Source organism: Atheta coriaria, unplaced genomic scaffold, assembly GCF_025399875.1.
Source record: "Atheta coriaria isolate IRGN ID8LTWV9N9 unplaced genomic scaffold, Caltech_Dcor_3.1 hic_scaffold_3_pilon, whole genome shotgun sequence".
NCBI lineage: Eukaryota > Metazoa > Arthropoda > Insecta > Coleoptera > Staphylinidae > Dalotia > Dalotia coriaria.
In genome coordinates, this window is record NW_027045445.1 from 7,237,092 (window position 1) to 7,255,876 (window position 18,785).

The following is an 18,785-nucleotide window of genomic DNA, read 5'->3' on the forward strand; positions in this document are numbered from 1 at the left end:
CAAAGTTTTTTTTAATTACTTACAGATAAAGACAACATGTGAAGATTCAATAAAGTAATTAATGTTTACTTATGGTAAACGCATGTTCAGGAAGGTATTAATTATATATAATTATATTATGTTGCAAGATGGCGACTGACAGAGATTTTTTGCAGCTTAAATATTTGCAAATTGAACTTTTAAAGTTACATTTTGATTGTAAAATCAAATTATGTATTTTTGAACTTCGCAAGATGTAGAATTCAATGCAATTAAGAAAGTAAGAAAGCTTATTTCATTACTCCAGATATAATCCATTCAATTTTCAAATTATTAAGTTTATATAATGTGATTTTGTAGATATGTACCTAAATCAAACGTGATGTGAAGTTTTAAGTTTCATATAACCTCACTTTATATGATATCCAAGTTGAAAACCAAGTTGAAACTTTGAATTTTGCAATGCGCGAGTGCAAGATGCAGCCAAAAATGAAACCATTGAATAACAACATGTAGAACCACAATAATCGGACTGTGAAACTATTTAAAATGGAGTTCCTGATAGCTGGCTGCGCAGCAGTATCTGCTGGCTTCTTCACCAACCCATTGGAGGTGATAAAAACGCGCATGCAATTGCAGGGTGAACTCCAAAAGAGGGGCACGCATGTTGTGCATTATAAAAACATCCTGCACGCTGCTGTGCAAATTGTGAAGCATGATGGCGTGGTGGCACTTCAGGCTGGACTTGTTCCAGCATTATGGGTGCAGTTTATTATGAATTGTTCTAGATTGGGTATATTACTTTATTACTTCATTGTAATATGGTTATTACTTGATTGTGTTTTCAGGTGGTTACCAGTTAGCAGATAGTCATAATTTAATCCGTGATAAGCATGGAAATATTCGATTTGAGCGTTCAGTATTAGCCGCTGGACTTTCGGGAGTTTTCGGGCATTATTGTTCGAATCCGATGCACTTGGTGCGCACGCACAAGCAGTCGATGGCTGCTAAGTCCATCGCGGTGGGTTTCCAGCACAAGGAGCAGAGTATGGTGCAAGCTTTGCGCGAAATTTTGAATTTATACGGTGTAAGTGCTTTCATTAAAGATATTAAGTGTTTTGGCCACCATTTTCTACTTTTATAGATAAAAGGATTATGGCGGGGTGGCATAGCAATATTTCCACGTGCATTCATCGCGTCATCCTCGCAACTTGTTTCATTCTCTTACACCAAACAATGGCTGAATGAGATTGAATATTTCCAAAAGAAAAAGATACTCACCTCATTTGTAGCTAGCTTTATTGGTGGAATTGCCATTAGCGTGTTGACGACTCCGTTTGATTTGGTCTTGATTCGTCTCTACAACCAAGGTAATTAAAATCTGAAACCAAACCTTTTTCAAATTATTCAAATGAATATAACATCTACAGGTCTTGGTAAAGATGGTAAAGGTATACTGTACAATGGATATTTTGATTGTGTTATCAAGGTGTATAAACAAGAGGGCGCTTTGGCATTCTTTAAGGGAATCGGCCCCATGTACTTCCGGCTGGGGCCGCATTCAGTGCTCACATTAATGTTCTGGGATTTTTTTAAAGCTGGTTATGAAAAAGTTATCCAACTGTGATGTTTGAAAGAAGTCTAGTCTCTCAATTCCAGATTTGTTTTAATGTACAAATAAATGAATTGAATAGTTACTTAAGTGTGATGAATCACATTCCAATTTGTTTCTAATTGTTGTTACATAGCACAAAACATCTTTTAGTTTATAGGTTTGGTAAATCAAAACAAAATTACTGACACTTAAGTTACTCGACTGTAGTGATCATGCGGCGCATGCGCAGTAATCAATAATTCAAATTTTCAACTAGTACGCCATCTACAATTACTTTCAACAACTATACTGCGAGGTTTAATATTGAAAACCTTATAACTCGGTGACTTATTCAAATAAAAACGATGGAATGTTGTAAAAACATTATATGTACACCAAACTACGTGAGAAATATATTATATTTGATGATTTGATCAATTAACCTAACTTTTTATACTAAAATTAAACTTAGAAATCAATTTCTTTACCAAAATACTGTTACAAGGCTTGCTTAAGTCTCCCTTCGTCTCGGCCACAATGACAAATAAAGAAATAAATAATACTCTTATCATATAGGACATTTTTAGGCAAATTACGATTTTTTTTTGGTTAATGAATAGTTTGGTTAGTTTTTAGGAGCGTGTTTAGTTGCGTCCTAAATTCGTTGCACCGGGATATACCTAGGTACCTACTTGGTAGATACAAGCGGCGTAAGATCGTTGCTGAGGAATTGCTCTATAAACTTGATCTTCTTGCGGCACACCTGCGGCGGCGTGCTTTTATCAGGCGCGCGCATTAATATGTCAGCGAACATCACTGCCAATCCATGACGTTCGACGCCATTATCGGCGCGATACTTAATCAATTCCTGCAGGAACATGCAGATGTAGAGGAATGTGTTTCTATGCAACGTTGGGAACATTTCGATAACCTGCAAAACAAATAAATACAATATTTCAATATGAATTCAATAAAATTTACATCAGCAAAAAAATTATGACTAACAACTTTAACGAAACTGCGCAGGCGCGTGTTTGCTGCTGCACCGAACACGCACGAATTCAAACGAAGTAATAAGTTAAAAAATAACGCTGAAAATGTTTTTGTTATTACAACTTACCTCTTTGCATGAAATGAAATATTCACTAACATCAGCACACTTGTTCTGAAGATGATAGGGCACTATCGGATCTTTTGTAAAAGATAAAAACAAGAGCAGACAATCTGCGACTGCGTGCACGCTGCCAGCTGTCAAAAACATTAAGAAAAAACAACAAAATTCACTTTAAATCTTTAAATCAAATGTATTTCAAAAGGATACGCATTGGATCAAGCGATCCGTTATCCAACCAATCCCTCACGTTGTAGATTTCCTCGCGCAGTGCAGAACCTTCAAATAACTCTCTAGTTTTCAACCCGTTTCTGTATAAATAATCCACAAGGTTCCACAATTCACGTGGGATTTGATAAAGCACCGATGATTGATCCAATGTCTACAAAACATAAAAAAAATATAATTTTAAGATGTTTACCATGATTTCTATGCGTATACTCACAGCGTTTTTTAATTGTTCAGGCGTTAATTGCAATATTGGAACTGGACACTTGCACAACGCTGAAATTGACATCATGAACGACGTGCGTATGCAATCCGCCGACACGCTGATAAATAAATCCTTGCCGTTTTCTAAATGTAAGATCAAAATATCATCCAGACGCGTTGCGCAATCATCCAGCTGCACCTCCAACTGAATATCACACTTTTCCCCTGGTATAATATTACCGCTAGATGGCAGTATCCGCAGCCAGCTTTTACAATGCGGTAAATTTCCATGCTTACCAATAAATATAAACTGTACAGGCACCACTCCTGTGTTTGCAATAGTAATATACTCTGATTGCGGTTCGTGAAACTTTACTTTTTCAAAGTGTACCTCAGTGGTATCAATGGTCACCTGCGGCAGGTACTCATTCTCGAGTTTATCCAAACCTTTCAGGACATCTTCATGTACTTTGCGATACTTGTCTTTGTTTATAATGCTGATTTCCGAGCTGAATTTAGCGTAGACTGGCTTGTGGTCGCTGATTTTCAACCCCATGTGACACATGTATGAAAGCTGGTGGATTCCTTTGCCTTTGCTGAATATGCGATCTGTCCATGAAGGTACGCGTGCTTTTTCACTGGAATCGTAACAGTCAGTGCCGACATCGTATTTGTATGTTGGGTGGAAAGTGATGTCGCCTTCATTGTAACCGTGAAGGATTCGACTGTTGAGTTTTTGTTCATGGAGCTGGTCGCGTGCGAGAAGTGATTGCAAGTCGCCATGTTGGATAAGTTGCTTGACTTTTATCGCGTTGATGTCTTTCAGTCGGTAATTAAAGTCGCCCATCCAATATATTTGACTGTAAAAATATATAAAAGATAAGTAAACTAATATAAGTGATTTAATTTCTTCTTTAAAATAATATCAATAATAGAAGTTAAAAAATTCATATTTAAAACAAAAAAGTTATGTGACCCAAAATACACCTTTGTATTTGGAGGTTCAATTATCATAAAAACTTATTATAATAAAATGCTTGATATAACCTATAATATACTTACTCATGATCTTTAATATTAAGATTAATAGCAGAATTATTTCTCCTGAACGATATCCGATTGCTAATCTCCATGTAATCTTGATTCCGCCGCTCAACTTCTTCCGCATGCGCCGCAAGATGGCAGTTCACGAAACAAAGATTGGTGTCATGAAGCTGAAAGCTGACTGCAACTCCGCCTTTATTCCCCATTTTACCTAAAATCCCCGTGCCCGCTGTATCGATACACACGTTGGTAACGTATTCAAAGTGCCTATAATTAATCATCACCGCCAATTGAATGCCAACCAAGCGGACTAATCCTACTAGACGGTATTTTGCCCCAGAATGTGTTGACATGTCAAGTGCTCTCCTGGAAATTAAATATTTTTATTTAATTTATGAAAAACATACACAAAAACATCAAAAAGCGTTTTGAACTTACTGCCATTCGGCTTCCCGCACGGTTTCATTAAAAATAAACGCCTCTTTACTTAAATCCAATTCTTGGAAGCCAATTGCATACACATCGGGTGGGTCCGGCTCATTCTCGAGCCATTCACGAAGAATTTTTGGATCCGTCGGCGGCGGTTTGCCGTTTACATTCCACGTACCCACAAATATGCTAAATAATTAAATTTGATATACAAAAATAGTAATTCTAAGTAGCTGTAAAGTTACCTAAATCGTTCCTGATGAGTATATTCGGGTTTCTTCTGGTCCAGTTCATACTTAAGCAGGGATTCCCTGTTCGTACTAATTCCACCACCCTGTGTCATCTTCTGTCGTGACACTGAAATGTCACTTGACATCTAAACAATAAAAAACAATTTTATTCCAAAAAAATTGCAGAAATCTGCAAGTTTTGATTAAAAATAAATCGCGAAACATAGGCAACCCGTTAAACATGAATTTTGACTTTAGCCCCACACAATTAAAGATTAATAAAAAAATATACAACATACTTCATCTTCCATGTTGAAGTTTCCACTCAGTTTGCTAGAAGAATAATATCCAAGCCAACTGTGATCCAAAGGATTCAATGAAAAGTCTAAACAAACCACACATCAAATTCACACCTAATCATATTAATAAAACTTACATTCTTTTGCTTTTATAACCTCTGTGGCAAACTCAGCACTGGCAAAACCAATCTCCACCTTATAACTCAACAACTGTGTCTTGTACTTTAAATTATAGATAATGTGACTCTGCTCACTCGGAATGCTGTCTGTATCTAAAACAACATAAACAAATATTTGAATATTTATTTACAATGCTATTCTTACCACAGAAAAAGTTATCATCTATAGGAATAGCCCTCTCAATGGTAAGATCAGTGAACTCTTGGGGCACAAGATGCTCGGATATCAGCACAAAGAGACCATAACTCTGCTGGTTGTCAACTAAAGCAAGTAGCCGGTGGTCAGCCAGCAGATCCTCTCTCACTGGCTGCACATTCAGTAAAATCTATTTTTAGTTAAGGCAAACTACCTCAGATGTCATCTACACATGTTCCTGCTCATCATGCGGGGACGCCAACACTATGTGCTTAATTAACGCCCCGAATTAAGTCAATTAAAAGGATACATTGCGCACAATTTGGGAATCGTTGAATTTCTCTTGCACGACGCTCAATATTTGCGCTTCTCGCTGATCGCCGAGCATTATTCATGCAGCGTCGCGAACTATCATGGTGATATGTATGTTTGCGTTCCGGAGTAATCGTGGTTTAAGTGTATCTGAGCAATTGAATGGGTTGTGATAACTTAGAACATAGTGTTTTTATCATACTCAACACTCAATTGGTACAACTTGTAGAAGTTTGCAGGTTGATGAATTTTAATCTAACCTAGAATTATGACAGAGTTGACATGCAACTTGACCTCTAAATTAATGCTCCGCCGGTGGCAGTTGTTCAAAGTAAATTTTTAAAGTTTATTTAAATTTTATTAATGTTTATTCACGTATAAGTTTTAAATAAATCAAAATATGGATTTAAATCTTTATTTGGTGCATTGGTTGCCTAAAAACGTAGAAATCTCCTGAAAAAACTTGAAAAACAAGAAAAAATTGAGCGTTTTATCATTTTTAGCATAAATTTGACATTTTTACTCAAAACCGTTGATAAAACTCGTTACTAAAGTACTAGGCCCTTCATTATTGACCAAACATGGTTACTATAACAATCTACGCCTACTACAACTCTGTTTACACTGGTTACGCACCAAAAACAATTTCATTTCCCTTTACTTCCTTTACTTCATACAAAATGTCATCACGATCGCCAGAAAAATTCCCCCCTGCACCACAAAAGAAAGCCCTGCGTAAATCCGGAACACAATTCCGTCTCTCACGTCGTGTAAATCGTGTCCAAGTTTACTTCAACGGCGAAAATGTCACACCGCGTACAATACCCACCGCCTGCTTCAAAGCAGCCAAAGAACGCAAAATCGCAGAGTCCGACGTGCAATTCTCCGGAACAATCGCAACACTCAACCGAACCATGATCCAAGCCAGTAAAGTCTTCGCCAATTCATCCTACACTCATGTAGGCAGAACAACATCTGCTTTTATTACTTTCGGAGGCGTGAGCACCCTGCAAGAGACCGCCTCTGAAGTCATCACTGGATACGTGGATGCAACCAGCACTACATCACCAAACATAGACGATATGCAATTCCCTGCGGAAATAAAAGAATTTGAATCACCGCGTGTCCCAATGCCGGAATTCGTCTCTCTGGTCATCCAAGAAACAGAAACTGAGATTTTATTGGATTTACCATCGTCCACAGTGGAGAAAGACACTCCGGAAGGTGAATTGGCCGAAGAAGACAACAAAACATACGAATATCTTACTGAAGGACGCGGAAAAAATCGAAAAATGGTCAATGCAATCATCCAAACGGTGTCTGTGTTGAATAAAACCAAGTTTACAGAAGCGCCGCGTGTGAAAAGCAACAATGATCATTCATTCGTATCATTATGGGAGTTGTATGATACATATTACAATGATTATGTACCGGCGAATACAAGTCTCAGCCTGACATCTATCGAGAAAGACACCGCATTAACCAAAGACGATATTGAAATGATTAAACTGTCAAAGAATGAAAGATACATGGATTCGGTTTGTATCATGCAGAGAATCCTCGCTAATAATGTGTTTAATGAGCAACAGAAGAGATTTCGTGGATTGAGTGATCCAAGTCCTTTTCGCGAGGGAATTGAATACAATTATAGGTTAAATTTTTTATGGACGTTTGCCAATGGTGATACAAAAGGTAACATAACCTAAAATTTTATCTTTTTTATTAGAAATTAATTTTAAAATGTTTTTAGATCGTTGTGTGTCAGCTATGTGCATAAACAAAGTGAATCATGATATAATCGCAGTTGGATATGGTCGTTTCTACTATGATGAAGATGTGACAGGATTAGTTCTTCTTTGGAATATAAAAAATCCTGTACAGCCTGAACGACAGTATCACTTCAGTACACCAGTGACATCTTTGAACTTTAGCAATCAGTATCACAATATGTTAGCGATTGGTTTTTACGATGGTACTGTCAAGGTCATAGATGTCAGTCGACGAGAGGTTAGTATCATTGGAGTGAATTGTAAAGCTAGTAGTCAGCTTTACGAACCAATATGGCAACTCAATTGGTATACAGATGTTGATTACTACAGAGGTAAGTTTAATTTACCTACATGAATTAATTTAAATTTAAATTGACCTCTGTTGTTTTTGAAGGTCAAGAATTCCTCGTTGCCACATGTCAAAATGGCCGCATTGCTAAGCTCCGCCTCAGTCGACAGAGTATCCTCATGAGTAGTCATCATATGATGCGTATTACATCCGCTGAAGGTAAACTCAAAGGAATCGAAACCCTGCGTAAATGCACATCGAAAAAAGTCTCACATTCAAGAGTATCCCCCGCATTGGTCTACACAAGTCATCCGATAGATCCCAGAATATACTACATTTGCACTAGTGAAGGTAACGTGCATAAATGCTCAAAAAATTACTTCCATCAACATCTTGAGCTTTTTCTCGCACATGATGGTCCTATGTATTCAATGGAGTTTTCTCCTTTTTGTAATAAATTATTCCTGACCTGCGGTGATGATTGGGCGATTCGTTTATGGGCGGATGGAATCGCCGAGCCTTTGTTTGAGATCAAAAAAAGATGGCTGGGTGTACAGGGCGTGGCTTGGAGTCCGTCACATTCGACTATCATCGCGAGTATTTCGGGTAATGAAATATTCATCTGGGATCTGCAACGCAAGACGTATGATTCGCAGAGTGCAACAATGTCACCAACCAAATCACGAAATACGTTGATTCAGTTTACGCATGATGGGAGGTGTCTATTGGTTGCGGATATTGATGGGAATGTGCATGTGTTTTCATTGGAGGATATGCCGTTTGCGGCGTATTTTCAAGAGAATTTGTTGACGCAGTCGATCAAACGCGCATTGATTACACGCCCGGATTTGTTGAATAGTATTGATAAGTTGGATGGGTTGAGTTATCCACCTGGATCTACAGAAATTAAATAATTTTTCTATTTAAGTCAGAATTTTCGATTTTTAACTATTTTTATTTCAGTTTTAATTTTTATTTTCACCTGTTTAGAATAAAAGGTTGCCTAACATAGATTAGCATTGACCTTGTTCCTATCGTGCGTAATCGAACCTGTTCGCTATTTCCACTCCTACTTACTCGTACAAATTGTGACTACTGCTGCACTTGTACACCAGGAAGTTGAATATTATTGAGTTTGCCTTGAGTTGAGATTCAGTTGGCACGATGTCGCTTCTCGGCTTGCATCGCACGGTGCGTTTAGTTGCAACACGCACGAAAGCCACAGTTGCCATCGCTGAGACTAAAAATCAAACGCAAATCAAAGCTTTTAATGACATTCCTGGACCGACGTCGTTTCCTGTGATTGGATCAACATGGTTAGCTGTAAAATATCAGGATCAGGTGGAATTGGGTGCATAGTAAGTTGACACACATAATATTATTAAATAAACTAGCTTTAACCCGCGGCTTTGTTCGCGAATATCTAGATTGAGGTTATGTGTAGGTGTACTCAGTCATTGTTCATTGTTTTATCTTTTCCCCGTATAGGCAACCCATCATACACTGTACATAACCTACAAAATTGATGAAAAATTGCTCAAAACGTTTTAAAATGTCAATTTTTAATTCTAACCTCTAATCTCTAACCTCAAAACAAATTAATGTATAAATTGTTCATTATTTATCTAGTAACTAGTTTTAACCCTTGGCTTCGCCCGCGAATATCTAAAATAATGAAGTTGCTTCCGTGCGCGTCTGTAGTCACAGAAGAAGTAACAATGAAGTAGAATGGCGGGAAGTTTAAAATGGCTGAAAGTATAGTCTATGGAAGTATAGTGTACAGTCTCCATAGTGTAGTCAATTGGATTTGATGTTGACGTAGCTGTCGGTAATACAGTGTGATAATACAGTGTGATGGTACTATAGTACTTAGGTTTGAGCTTCATTGCTGGAATGTTAGATGGCGTTAAAGTAGTCAAATAGCCAGATGCAGAGGTATTATTGGATAAACTATTTCTTTATTTTATTTTAACAATAATTTTTTATTAAATAAAAAGTAGCCTGTAACCATTCGGGGACCACTAAGAATATGTGTACAAATTTTCATGATGATCGGATAAGTAGTTTTTGCGTGAAAGTGTAACAAACATCAGGACTTTCGCATTTATAATATTAGTAGGGATATAATTTATTTATATTTATATGTATGTTGGGTTGCAGCATGCATAAGACTTATGGAGATGTCTGTGCTTTAAGAAATTTAGTAGGAGTTGGCGATGCAGTGATGATTTTTGACGTCAAAGATATCGAGATGATGTTTAGGAATGAAGGATCCTGGCCGCGCAGACAAGGTTTTCATTCAATTGGGTATTACAGGAATGTGATGCGAAAGGAAGTTTTCGGTGACATTGAAGGGCTCCTCACTAGGTAAACAAAAAAAAATCAATAAATAAATTAAACAAAAACAAGGAAATAAAATAAAAGTTGAAGAGGTTTGTTATTTTATAATGTTTAATCATAATTCTATTGCAGTTATATAAATTGCCAATCAAAAACAAGATAATAACAAATTGAACTTTTATGTTTTGTTTTCATGTCGGAGAATTTAAAAAAACGTTATCTATGTTGTTTATATGTATCTAGTAACGATGAACCTTGGGCTGATTTTCGATCAAAAGTGAATCCAATTTTAATGCAACCGCGAACAGCTCAGCAGTACATAACCTCAATCAACGATGTCGCTGATGATTTTATCGAGCGCACAACAGAGTTCATGCATGCAAGTCCCGTGCGTGAAATGCCAACGGATTACTTGGATGAAATTCACAAATGGGCTTTGGAATCGATTGGTATTATTGCATTGGATACACGATTAGGATGTATAGATAGGAATCCAACGGAGGAATCACACAATATGGCGATGTACATGTTGGATATTTTTCGAATGACGCACACGTTGGATTACTCGCCGCTAGCGCCATTTTGTAGAAAGTTTAATCTACCAATATGGCAGCGGTTTGTTAAATATCAGGATTTTTTCACTAAGTAAGAACATAATAACAAAATAAATTGAATAATTTATTGCTTTTATTTAAAAAATAGTAAAGTATTGGAATTAATTGAAGAAGCCACTCGTAAAGTTGAAAACGATCCAAATTATGCACTTAAAAGTGAAACAGATAAAAGTGCATTTGAAAAATTACGCACAAAAGGTAAAATTTTATCAGTTGTGATGACTTTGGACATGTTGGCGGCTGGAATTGATACAGTAAGTCTTTTATTCTTTCAATATTCATAAAAATATTAATGATTTTATTTTAAATCTTTAGACTGGAAAAGTATCAGCCGCCATCTTGTATTTCCTCGCTGCAAACAAAGACGTACAACACAAGCTACGCGAAGAAGTAACCAAGGCTCTTCCGGGTTCTTCGGACTTTGTCACGAAGGAAAGCCTTGAACAACTGCAGTATTTACGCGCTGTTGTTAAAGAAACCATGCGGATTGCACCTGTTACATCGGCCAATCTACGTGTGATGACCAAGGATGTAACGCTCGGCGGGTACAACATTCCTGAAGGTGTAAGTAAACAAGTTTTATTTAAAAAAAAAAAAAAAAAAACGTGTTTATTAATTTACATGCAACAGAAAGCCGTAATAGTGCCGCACTTGTATCTCTCGCTCAGTGAGCAGCATTACAAGAACGCACACCAGTTTAAACCTGAAAGATGGATGCGTGGTGATCCTGCATCTGAATTAAAATCGACTAATCCGTTTGTTAGTATGCCGTTTGGTTTTGGACCACGCAGTTGTATCGGAAAACGGTTGGCTAATCTGGAGATAGAGGTTTTTATTGCTAAGGTAGGCAACCCAATTATCATCATGGTATTTGAAGAAGTAAGTTAATTGTATTATTTTTAGATGGTGAAAAAATTCGACATCAGTTGGAATCACGCACCGATGACATTCGGTGCTGAATTACTGTATGGAGTTAAAGATCCACTCAAAATACAATTAACGCCCTTGACAGATAAGTAAACACATTAAATTTTTGAATGACATGCAAAAATCTGTGATTATTTGGGACTGTACTAAGTAAAAAAATTAATATTTTTCATTTCATACAATATTTTACAATAAATTTAATAACTTAATTATAAACTCATGCTAAGATGATTTTATCTCTTTAGCAGACATTTCACTGTGTGGTAAACCATTAGTGTTGCCATTCGGAATAATCTTTTTCTTCTTGATATAAGTTTTGTAGTAAAAATCAGCAAATAATACAGTCATGAAAATATTCTGCGGGATAAACACGCATTGTGTAAACCATGGAAAATCGCAGTTCTTTCTAAAGAATAACTGACCATAAAGTAAAGTGAATGTTGCAAATTGTGCCTAAAAAGATTAAAAATTAGGTTATGTATATCTAACGGTATTAAAATTAATAATTACTAGTTGTAATTGTGTGATGTGCTTTTTAAACCAGAGATTTGATTTGTAATGGGTGGAAACTAAATAATAGCTGTACATAACAGCGTGCACGAAGCAATTGATGATTCCGACGTAGACAACATGGCCGCCGGGTAGAAACTTTGCGGCTGTCCATGAAATGGCAACCATGCCACCGTGATGATACACGTGTAGAAAAGAAACATGTTGTTCTTTTTTTCTCATAATGAAAAACACCTAAAAATATATATGATGTACATTGAGGTTAAAAGTGTGTTTAAACGTACAGTATCAATTAAATCAACGATTTTTATAATGAAATAGCTCCACGTGAGATAGGCAACTTCAACTGCTTCGGGGTTCATGGAATAATCCACAGGCGCACATCGCCAGTCATAATTATATACAAGTCTGCCTCCCTGCAACATAAATAAATTTACTAAAATGTAAATAAAAGAAAACCAAGTTTTTTGTTACAAAAACGACGATATAAACACAGTAGACAACTTGTATAGCATTATACAAATCCATGAGTCGTTCAATCGGAAATGCTTTCTTATTTTTCATCCATTTTGGTCCCCAGTACAACGCAAAGTACACATAACCTCCAATTATGCCTAGTGGCCAACATACGTTGTTTAAAAATAACAAATGTTGCACTCTTGGATCTGAAACAATGTAAATCTTATTTTTTATGTTTTTTTTTTGAGTTTTTAACTGATTACCTGGAAGCTCAGTCATGGTATAGTCGTACATCCGGTACAAAGTTGTAAGAAGCAGCGCCATCTTGGATTTTCGTAGGTCACTTTCGTGACCGATTGCTCTCGCGTTCGACACGCAAATGAGAGACGCCGGCAATGCGTCGGTTAATATTAATATGTATTTCGATTGTGTTTTCCTTTATTGTTCTTTTGTTTCCAGTGCTTTTCGCGATGCTTATCGTGTGTTAGAATGATTCCGCGCGCGCTTGTAAAACAATAGTACGCTGTGACACAGTTTGTGATGGCGGTGGCGCGCGCCATGACGGCGCAAACTTTTTAAAGGTCAAACACCCGAAATTGTCGCGTGCATATTCATTGTCGGCTATTCTATTAATTAATTATATGCAAGTGGCAACCTCATGGCGCAAACACGTGTTTACTAGCAATTTAGGTCGGATATTGATTCAGTACAAAAGAAAGCATTTAAATGTTTAAACGGATGGAATTGTTGCGCAATTTGATTGTGCAAATTTATCAAAATAAAATTTATCCTGATTAGATTAATTACTTCAGATGACACCGGACTGCTATCTCTAGTACGTATATTCTTTCAAAATAAGATACAATATATTTATTTAATTAATATTTGAAAATTTTATTAATAAATTTTCTTATATACACCGTCAGGATGGCCGAGTGGTCTAAGGCGCTGCGTTCAGGTCGCAGTCCACTTCTGTGGGCGTGGGTTCGAATCCCACTTCTGACAAATAACTCTTTTATTCTTTCTTTTTGGAATACAAATCTAAGTAAGTGTTGTATTTGTAATAAACTCTAGATACTCGGTTAGATGGCGCTACAATATACGGCTTTGCATTAAATATTGCTTGTTGGTGGTAGTGAGTGCACACCGTGTCCGTGTGCGATCTCGCGATTTCGCGCAAGAGATAAGTTTGTTTACCTGCAGGTATCGAATCTTTATTTTGTGAAATCAAAACACACCGTTGCTGTTTATTATATTAGCATCGTAAATTTATGCAAATATTCTTCAATTCTTTCATGAATATAACTAACAATTTTATATTAATTCAAATACATTTTTATTATCAGCAAATGATTACGGACTAATGTGTTACCTGGTAAACAAGAAACGATGCATTTTCAAATTAAATATCACTTAATTATTTAATGTAAAATTTGGCAATCTGTCAGCATAAGAAATCAGAATTACTCAAATCGAATTTTAATTTTTTATTACTTTAACTAATGTAAATATCGAAACTACTGTATCATTTATAGATAGAAATAGCATGACCTAAAAATTGTAAAATAAACTTGTATTGTTTATTTCTTTTTTATCGGCAAGCGTGAGAATTCGGCACGAGAATTGTGTTTATTTTGAACACAATTCACACTTTCTTATCGCATTGCCTTGTGTCGTCGAAGCCATCCCCTCACGCCTCATCTTGCTGCATCATATTTTTGTTTTGATTGCAGGTTTCGTGCCAAATGCAATTCGCGCTCAAGGTGCCATCGACGCGCCGGCTTCACGCACCTCTTGATTTCTTATCTTAACTGTCGCGTCGTTGCTTGCGCAGTTTGCGGTCAGTTTCGTGCCGGTTTCAGGTTGATCGAGGCGTATTCTACGCGACTCGTATTGTTTGTATTATATTTAATCATCACTCGACTATTTAATTGTAATCACTATAGTAATATTATTTACTATTTGCGCGTTTATCGGCGTCCGGCCGGTTTGTGATCGCGCGGAAAGTGTATATTGTAACTCACAACAGTTGTTAGGTGAATCAATTAAAAATATTGATTTATACATCATTAGGATGACCCATCGAGTTGGTGTAAGTAACTTTTAACCATACAGCTCATATGTTTTTTTTTCTCCGCTGTGTGAATATAATATTACTAAATAATATGAAATATTTTTGTTTTAACTTATGTTTTCTTTCTTATTTACAGTATTAGCGGTGCCTTGGAGTCGGATGAGTTCTGCATTGGTAAGTTTATAATTCAATTATACTTTTTGTTTTAATTTCTGCGTCGCACATTAGTAGTTTTTAAGTAGCTTTTTTATTTCATGTACCACCGCACGTTGCACAGACACAAGATAGTCGCGTTTCAATCTGCCTTTCTGTATCTATTTTAGTTTACCAGATATTCACAACCGAAAAATACTGTCAACAAATGAATATGTACACTTTTTTGCTCTATTAGACACGATTTCAAAACCTTTACACCCCGTATTTTTAGTATTTTCTTGGCCATTTTCCAAACTTTCATAATCTTTGATTGGCCGGTCGCTAGCGCTTTTAGTTTAAAAAATATTTCTTAAATCCTCAAAAAACATAATACCGCACCCCCTTGCCTATTTTTTCCTAATGGGAGTCACTTCTACCGCTAGCCTCGTACGGTAAAAGAATCTCAAAAAAAAAAAAAAGATTTAAGAGGGGAACGTTGCCCATTTTTCCTTATTAATTATTTTTGGGTTTTTAGGTATCTTGTAGAAAATTTTCCATAGATTAAGAATATTCAATCTTTTTCTTTCTATCGCGTTTAGTTTCTGAGAAAATCGAAAAAAATGTTAAGATTTCCTTTGTTTGTCGTTGTCATCCACTCATGCCGTAACCGTTTGCCGCTTGTGCCGCATATTCTAGTTTAGATTAATACGCAGGTATCTTGTTTATTGCAATTCGCGCATAAGGTCGCCGGCCGTCGACGCGCCAAATTTGCGCACCTCTTGCTTTCTTATTATAAACTTATTAAAATTATTTTATATTTTGGTCTGATAGAGAATTTCCCAATCTTTCATATGCTGCAATCCGTTGATTGCTATCGCTTTTAGTTGAAGAGATATTAATTATCAAAAATCGTCAAAAAAAGTATCAAGCACCCCCCCTTGGCAATTTTTTCTTAAGAATTAGAATTGCATCTCTCAGATTTCCGTTTTAACTATCTTATATGATAGAAAATAGTCCGTAGATTAAGACGCTTCGATCAGATCTTAATTATCTCTTTTAGTTTAGGAGATATTCGCGATTGAATAAAATGGGCAAAAATTGTAAAATGTCACTTTTTAGCACTTTTAGTCGCGTTTTTCGACCTTTTACTGCAGGATATATAATTATTTTATATTTTTATCTGATAGAGAATCTTCCAGTCTTTCATAATCAGCAATTCGTTGGTTGTTATCACGTTTAGTTTAAGAGATATGAATTTTTAAAAATCGTCGAAAAAAAGTATCAAGCACCCCCCCCCCCCTTGGCAATTTTTTCTTAAGAATTAAAATTTCATCTCTCAGATTTCCGTTTTAACTATCTTATATGATAGAAAATAGTCCGTAGATTAAGACGCTTCGATCAGATCTTAATTATCTCTTTTAGTTTACGAGATATTCGCGATTGAATAAAATGGGCAAAAATTGCAAAATGTCACTTTTTAGCACTTTTAGTTGCGTTTTTCGACCTTTTACTCTTGGAAATATAATTATTTTATATTTTTATCTGATAGAGAATTTTCCAATCTTTCATATGCTGCAATCCGTTGGTTGCTATCGCTTTTAGTTTAAAAGATATTAATTATCAAAAAACGTCGAAAAAAAGTATCAAGCACCCCCCCTTGGCAATTTTTTCTTAAGAATTAAAATTTCATCTCTCACAATTCCGTTTTAACTATCTTATATGATAGAAAATAGTCCGTAGATTAAGACGCTGCGATCAGATCTTAATTATCTCTTTTAGTTTACGAGATATTCGCGATTGAATAAAATGGGCAAAAATTGCAAAATGTCACTTTTTAGCACTTTTAGTCGCGTTTTTCGACCTTTTACTGTAGGAAATATAATTATTTTATATTTTTATCTGATAGGGAATTTTCCAATCTTTCATAATCAGCAATTCGTTGGTTGTTAACACGTTTAGTTTAAGAGATATGAATTTTTAAAAATCGTCGAAAAAAATTATCAAGCACCCCCTTGGCAATTTTTCTTAAGAATTAAAATTTCATCTCTCAGATTTCCGTTTTAACTATCTTATATGATAGAAAATAGTCCGTAGATTAAGACGCTGCGATCAGATCTTAATTATCTCTTTTAGTTTACGAGATATTCGTGATTGAATAAAATGGGCATCTTTGATCTAATCTTTGATTGGCCGGTCGCTAACGCTTTTAGTTTAAAAAATATTTCTTTAATTCTGAAAAAACATGATACCGCACCCCCCTTGCCTATTTTTTCCTAATGGGAGTTACTTCTACCGCTGCCCTCGTACGGTGCCCTGAATGGGAATCACTTCTACCTCTAGCCTCGTGTAGTAGAAAATCCTCGAAAAAAATGATGTAGTACCCCTTCTTACCCATCTTCCCTTATAAACTATTTTTTGGTTTTTAGATATCTTGTAGAAAATTTTCCATAGATTAAGAATATTCAATCTGTTTCTTTCTATTGCGTTTGGTTTATGAGAAAATTGAGAAAAATGTGAGGATTTTCTTTGTTTGTCGTTGTCATCCTCTCATGCCGTAACCATTTGCCGCGTGTGCCGCATATTCTAGTTTAGATTAATTCGCAGGTATCGTGTTTATTGCAATTCGCACACAAGGTCGCCGGCCGTCGACGCGCCGACTGTGCGCATCTCTTGCTGTCTTATCATAAACTCTCGCGGCGTTGATTGCTCGACTTCGACTTTTCCTAGATGCGGAATTTAATTCTGTACCCCCCTGTATAGGAATTTATTGCAAGAAAATTCCGTAACGCGAGTTATATTGAAAGTTGTGTTTTGCGCCATAGTATTCGTTGCGTTAGAAATTGTGGTTTTTTTGCTATAACTCGCGAACGCGGTCTTGTAATTAGTTTGAATAAACTTTCATAGATGCGTAATTTAATTCTGTACACCCCTGTATAGGAATTTATTGCAAGAAAATTCCGTAACGCGAGTTATATTGAAAGTTGTGTTTTGCGCCATAGTATTCGTTGCGTTAGGAATTGTAGTTTTATTACGCAGCTTTAAATTTGATCATTACGACTAATATAGGTTTGATTCTAGGAGTTACTACTACCACCATCTTCGTACGGTGCCTTGAATGGGAGTCAGTACAGGCGCTACCTTCGTACGGTGCCCTAATTGGGAGTCTTTATGGATCTTGTAAGAATAATTAATTTAATTTATGTATATGTATATGTATACTTTATTTACATAAATATTTTCCAATTGTTAGATGAAGCATTGGCTAATTCTGAGATGGCTAGGTTTATCAATAATGACCGGCTGGAGTGGTTTCGTAGCACTGGTGGAGTGCGTATTGAGGATGATATTTTGATTACTGAAAATGGATGTTGCAACTGGACTAAAGTTCCCAGAACGTATGTTATAGTTTGTCAATTCATGATATTTTATATTTTACTATTCTGTTATTCTTTCTGGTTTATAGTGTCCAAGAAATTGAAGATTGGATTGCCGGTGTTGATGATGATTCCAAATTCGATTGAATGAATTTACAACATTTCGAAGCTGTTATTGCTATCATTTTTGTTTATTATGTTAAAAATTGTATAATTACATGTATATATTGAGAAATTGAGTTACTGATGGGTGTATATTCTACATGTTTGAATAAAATTGTTGTTTTATACTTTTAACTATAAATTTTTATTGTTTTATTTGTTCCAAACGGAGAACATAGCTCGCAACATCGTTACTCCTTTAATTAATCCATAAAATCCTTAAACTTTAATGGAAATGCCACTGCTAGATATGAGAAATAGTTCAAAATCAATTTTATATTGTATCAATATTAATTTAAAAACGGTATCACTAGTGTCATCTATCCACGAGTAACTAAAACTACGCCGCTATTCAAGATTGCTGGAGATTCAGCCTCCTCAACTTTC

At 35.9% G+C, this 18,785-nt stretch overlaps 5 protein-coding genes and 1 non-coding gene across 6 annotated transcripts; 4 read left to right on the forward strand and 2 right to left on the reverse strand.

The window, feature by feature from the left end:
• Positions 1 to 149: 149 nt before the first annotated feature.
• LOC135803524 (solute carrier family 25 member 35-like) lies at positions 150 to 1,676 on the forward strand. Its single transcript, XM_065317172.1, has 5 exons — positions 150 to 259; positions 340 to 772; positions 828 to 1,066; positions 1,124 to 1,349; positions 1,410 to 1,676. The coding sequence occupies exons 2-5, from the start codon at positions 529 to 531 to the stop codon at positions 1,604 to 1,606; spliced, it is 906 nt and encodes a 301-aa protein (XP_065173244.1). The 5' UTR covers positions 150 to 259; positions 340 to 528; the 3' UTR covers positions 1,607 to 1,676.
• Positions 769 to 6,015, reverse strand: Ocrl (Oculocerebrorenal syndrome of Lowe). The gene is made up of 12 exons (XM_065317164.1): positions 5,744 to 6,015; positions 5,443 to 5,623; positions 5,256 to 5,390; positions 5,119 to 5,204; positions 4,835 to 4,965; positions 4,599 to 4,778; positions 4,179 to 4,526; positions 3,130 to 3,976; positions 2,895 to 3,066; positions 2,694 to 2,821; positions 2,266 to 2,504; positions 769 to 1,372 (listed from the first exon to the last, which is right to left on the reverse strand). The coding sequence occupies exons 1-12, from the start codon at positions 5,819 to 5,821 to the stop codon at positions 1,354 to 1,356; spliced, it is 2,544 nt and encodes an 847-aa protein (XP_065173236.1). The 5' UTR covers positions 5,822 to 6,015; the 3' UTR covers positions 769 to 1,353.
• A 303-nt stretch (positions 6,016 to 6,318) lies between these two features.
• Positions 6,319 to 8,816, forward strand: LOC135803520 (dynein axonemal intermediate chain 4-like). The gene is made up of 3 exons (XM_065317165.1): positions 6,319 to 7,437; positions 7,496 to 7,846; positions 7,909 to 8,816. Exons 1-3 carry the CDS (start codon positions 6,327 to 6,329, stop codon positions 8,715 to 8,717), a joined length of 2,271 nt encoding a protein of 756 aa, XP_065173237.1. The 5' UTR covers positions 6,319 to 6,326; the 3' UTR covers positions 8,718 to 8,816.
• Positions 8,817 to 8,897: 81 nt separating this feature from the next.
• Positions 8,898 to 18,540, forward strand: LOC135803521 (probable cytochrome P450 12a5, mitochondrial). Its single transcript, XM_065317166.1, has 11 exons — positions 8,898 to 9,161; positions 9,964 to 10,170; positions 10,387 to 10,788; positions 10,846 to 11,011; positions 11,073 to 11,321; positions 11,388 to 11,600; positions 11,661 to 14,745; positions 14,864 to 14,901; positions 17,941 to 18,039; positions 18,113 to 18,257; positions 18,326 to 18,540. Exons 1-7 carry the CDS (start codon positions 8,968 to 8,970, stop codon positions 11,775 to 11,777), a joined length of 1,548 nt encoding a protein of 515 aa, XP_065173238.1. The 5' UTR covers positions 8,898 to 8,967; the 3' UTR covers positions 11,778 to 14,745; positions 14,864 to 14,901; positions 17,941 to 18,039; positions 18,113 to 18,257; positions 18,326 to 18,540.
• Positions 11,811 to 13,040, reverse strand: LOC135803525 (very long chain fatty acid elongase 7-like). Its single transcript, XM_065317173.1, has 5 exons — positions 12,917 to 13,040; positions 12,669 to 12,859; positions 12,479 to 12,610; positions 12,195 to 12,428; positions 11,811 to 12,137 (listed from the first exon to the last, which is right to left on the reverse strand). The coding sequence occupies exons 1-5, from the start codon at positions 12,975 to 12,977 to the stop codon at positions 11,907 to 11,909; spliced, it is 849 nt and encodes a 282-aa protein (XP_065173245.1). The 5' UTR covers positions 12,978 to 13,040; the 3' UTR covers positions 11,811 to 11,906.
• On the forward strand, positions 13,575 to 13,658 carry TRNAL-CAG (transfer RNA leucine (anticodon CAG)). The gene has a single exon. It is a non-coding gene; the product is annotated as a tRNA-Leu (tRNA).
• Positions 18,541 to 18,785: the final 245 nt, after the last annotated feature.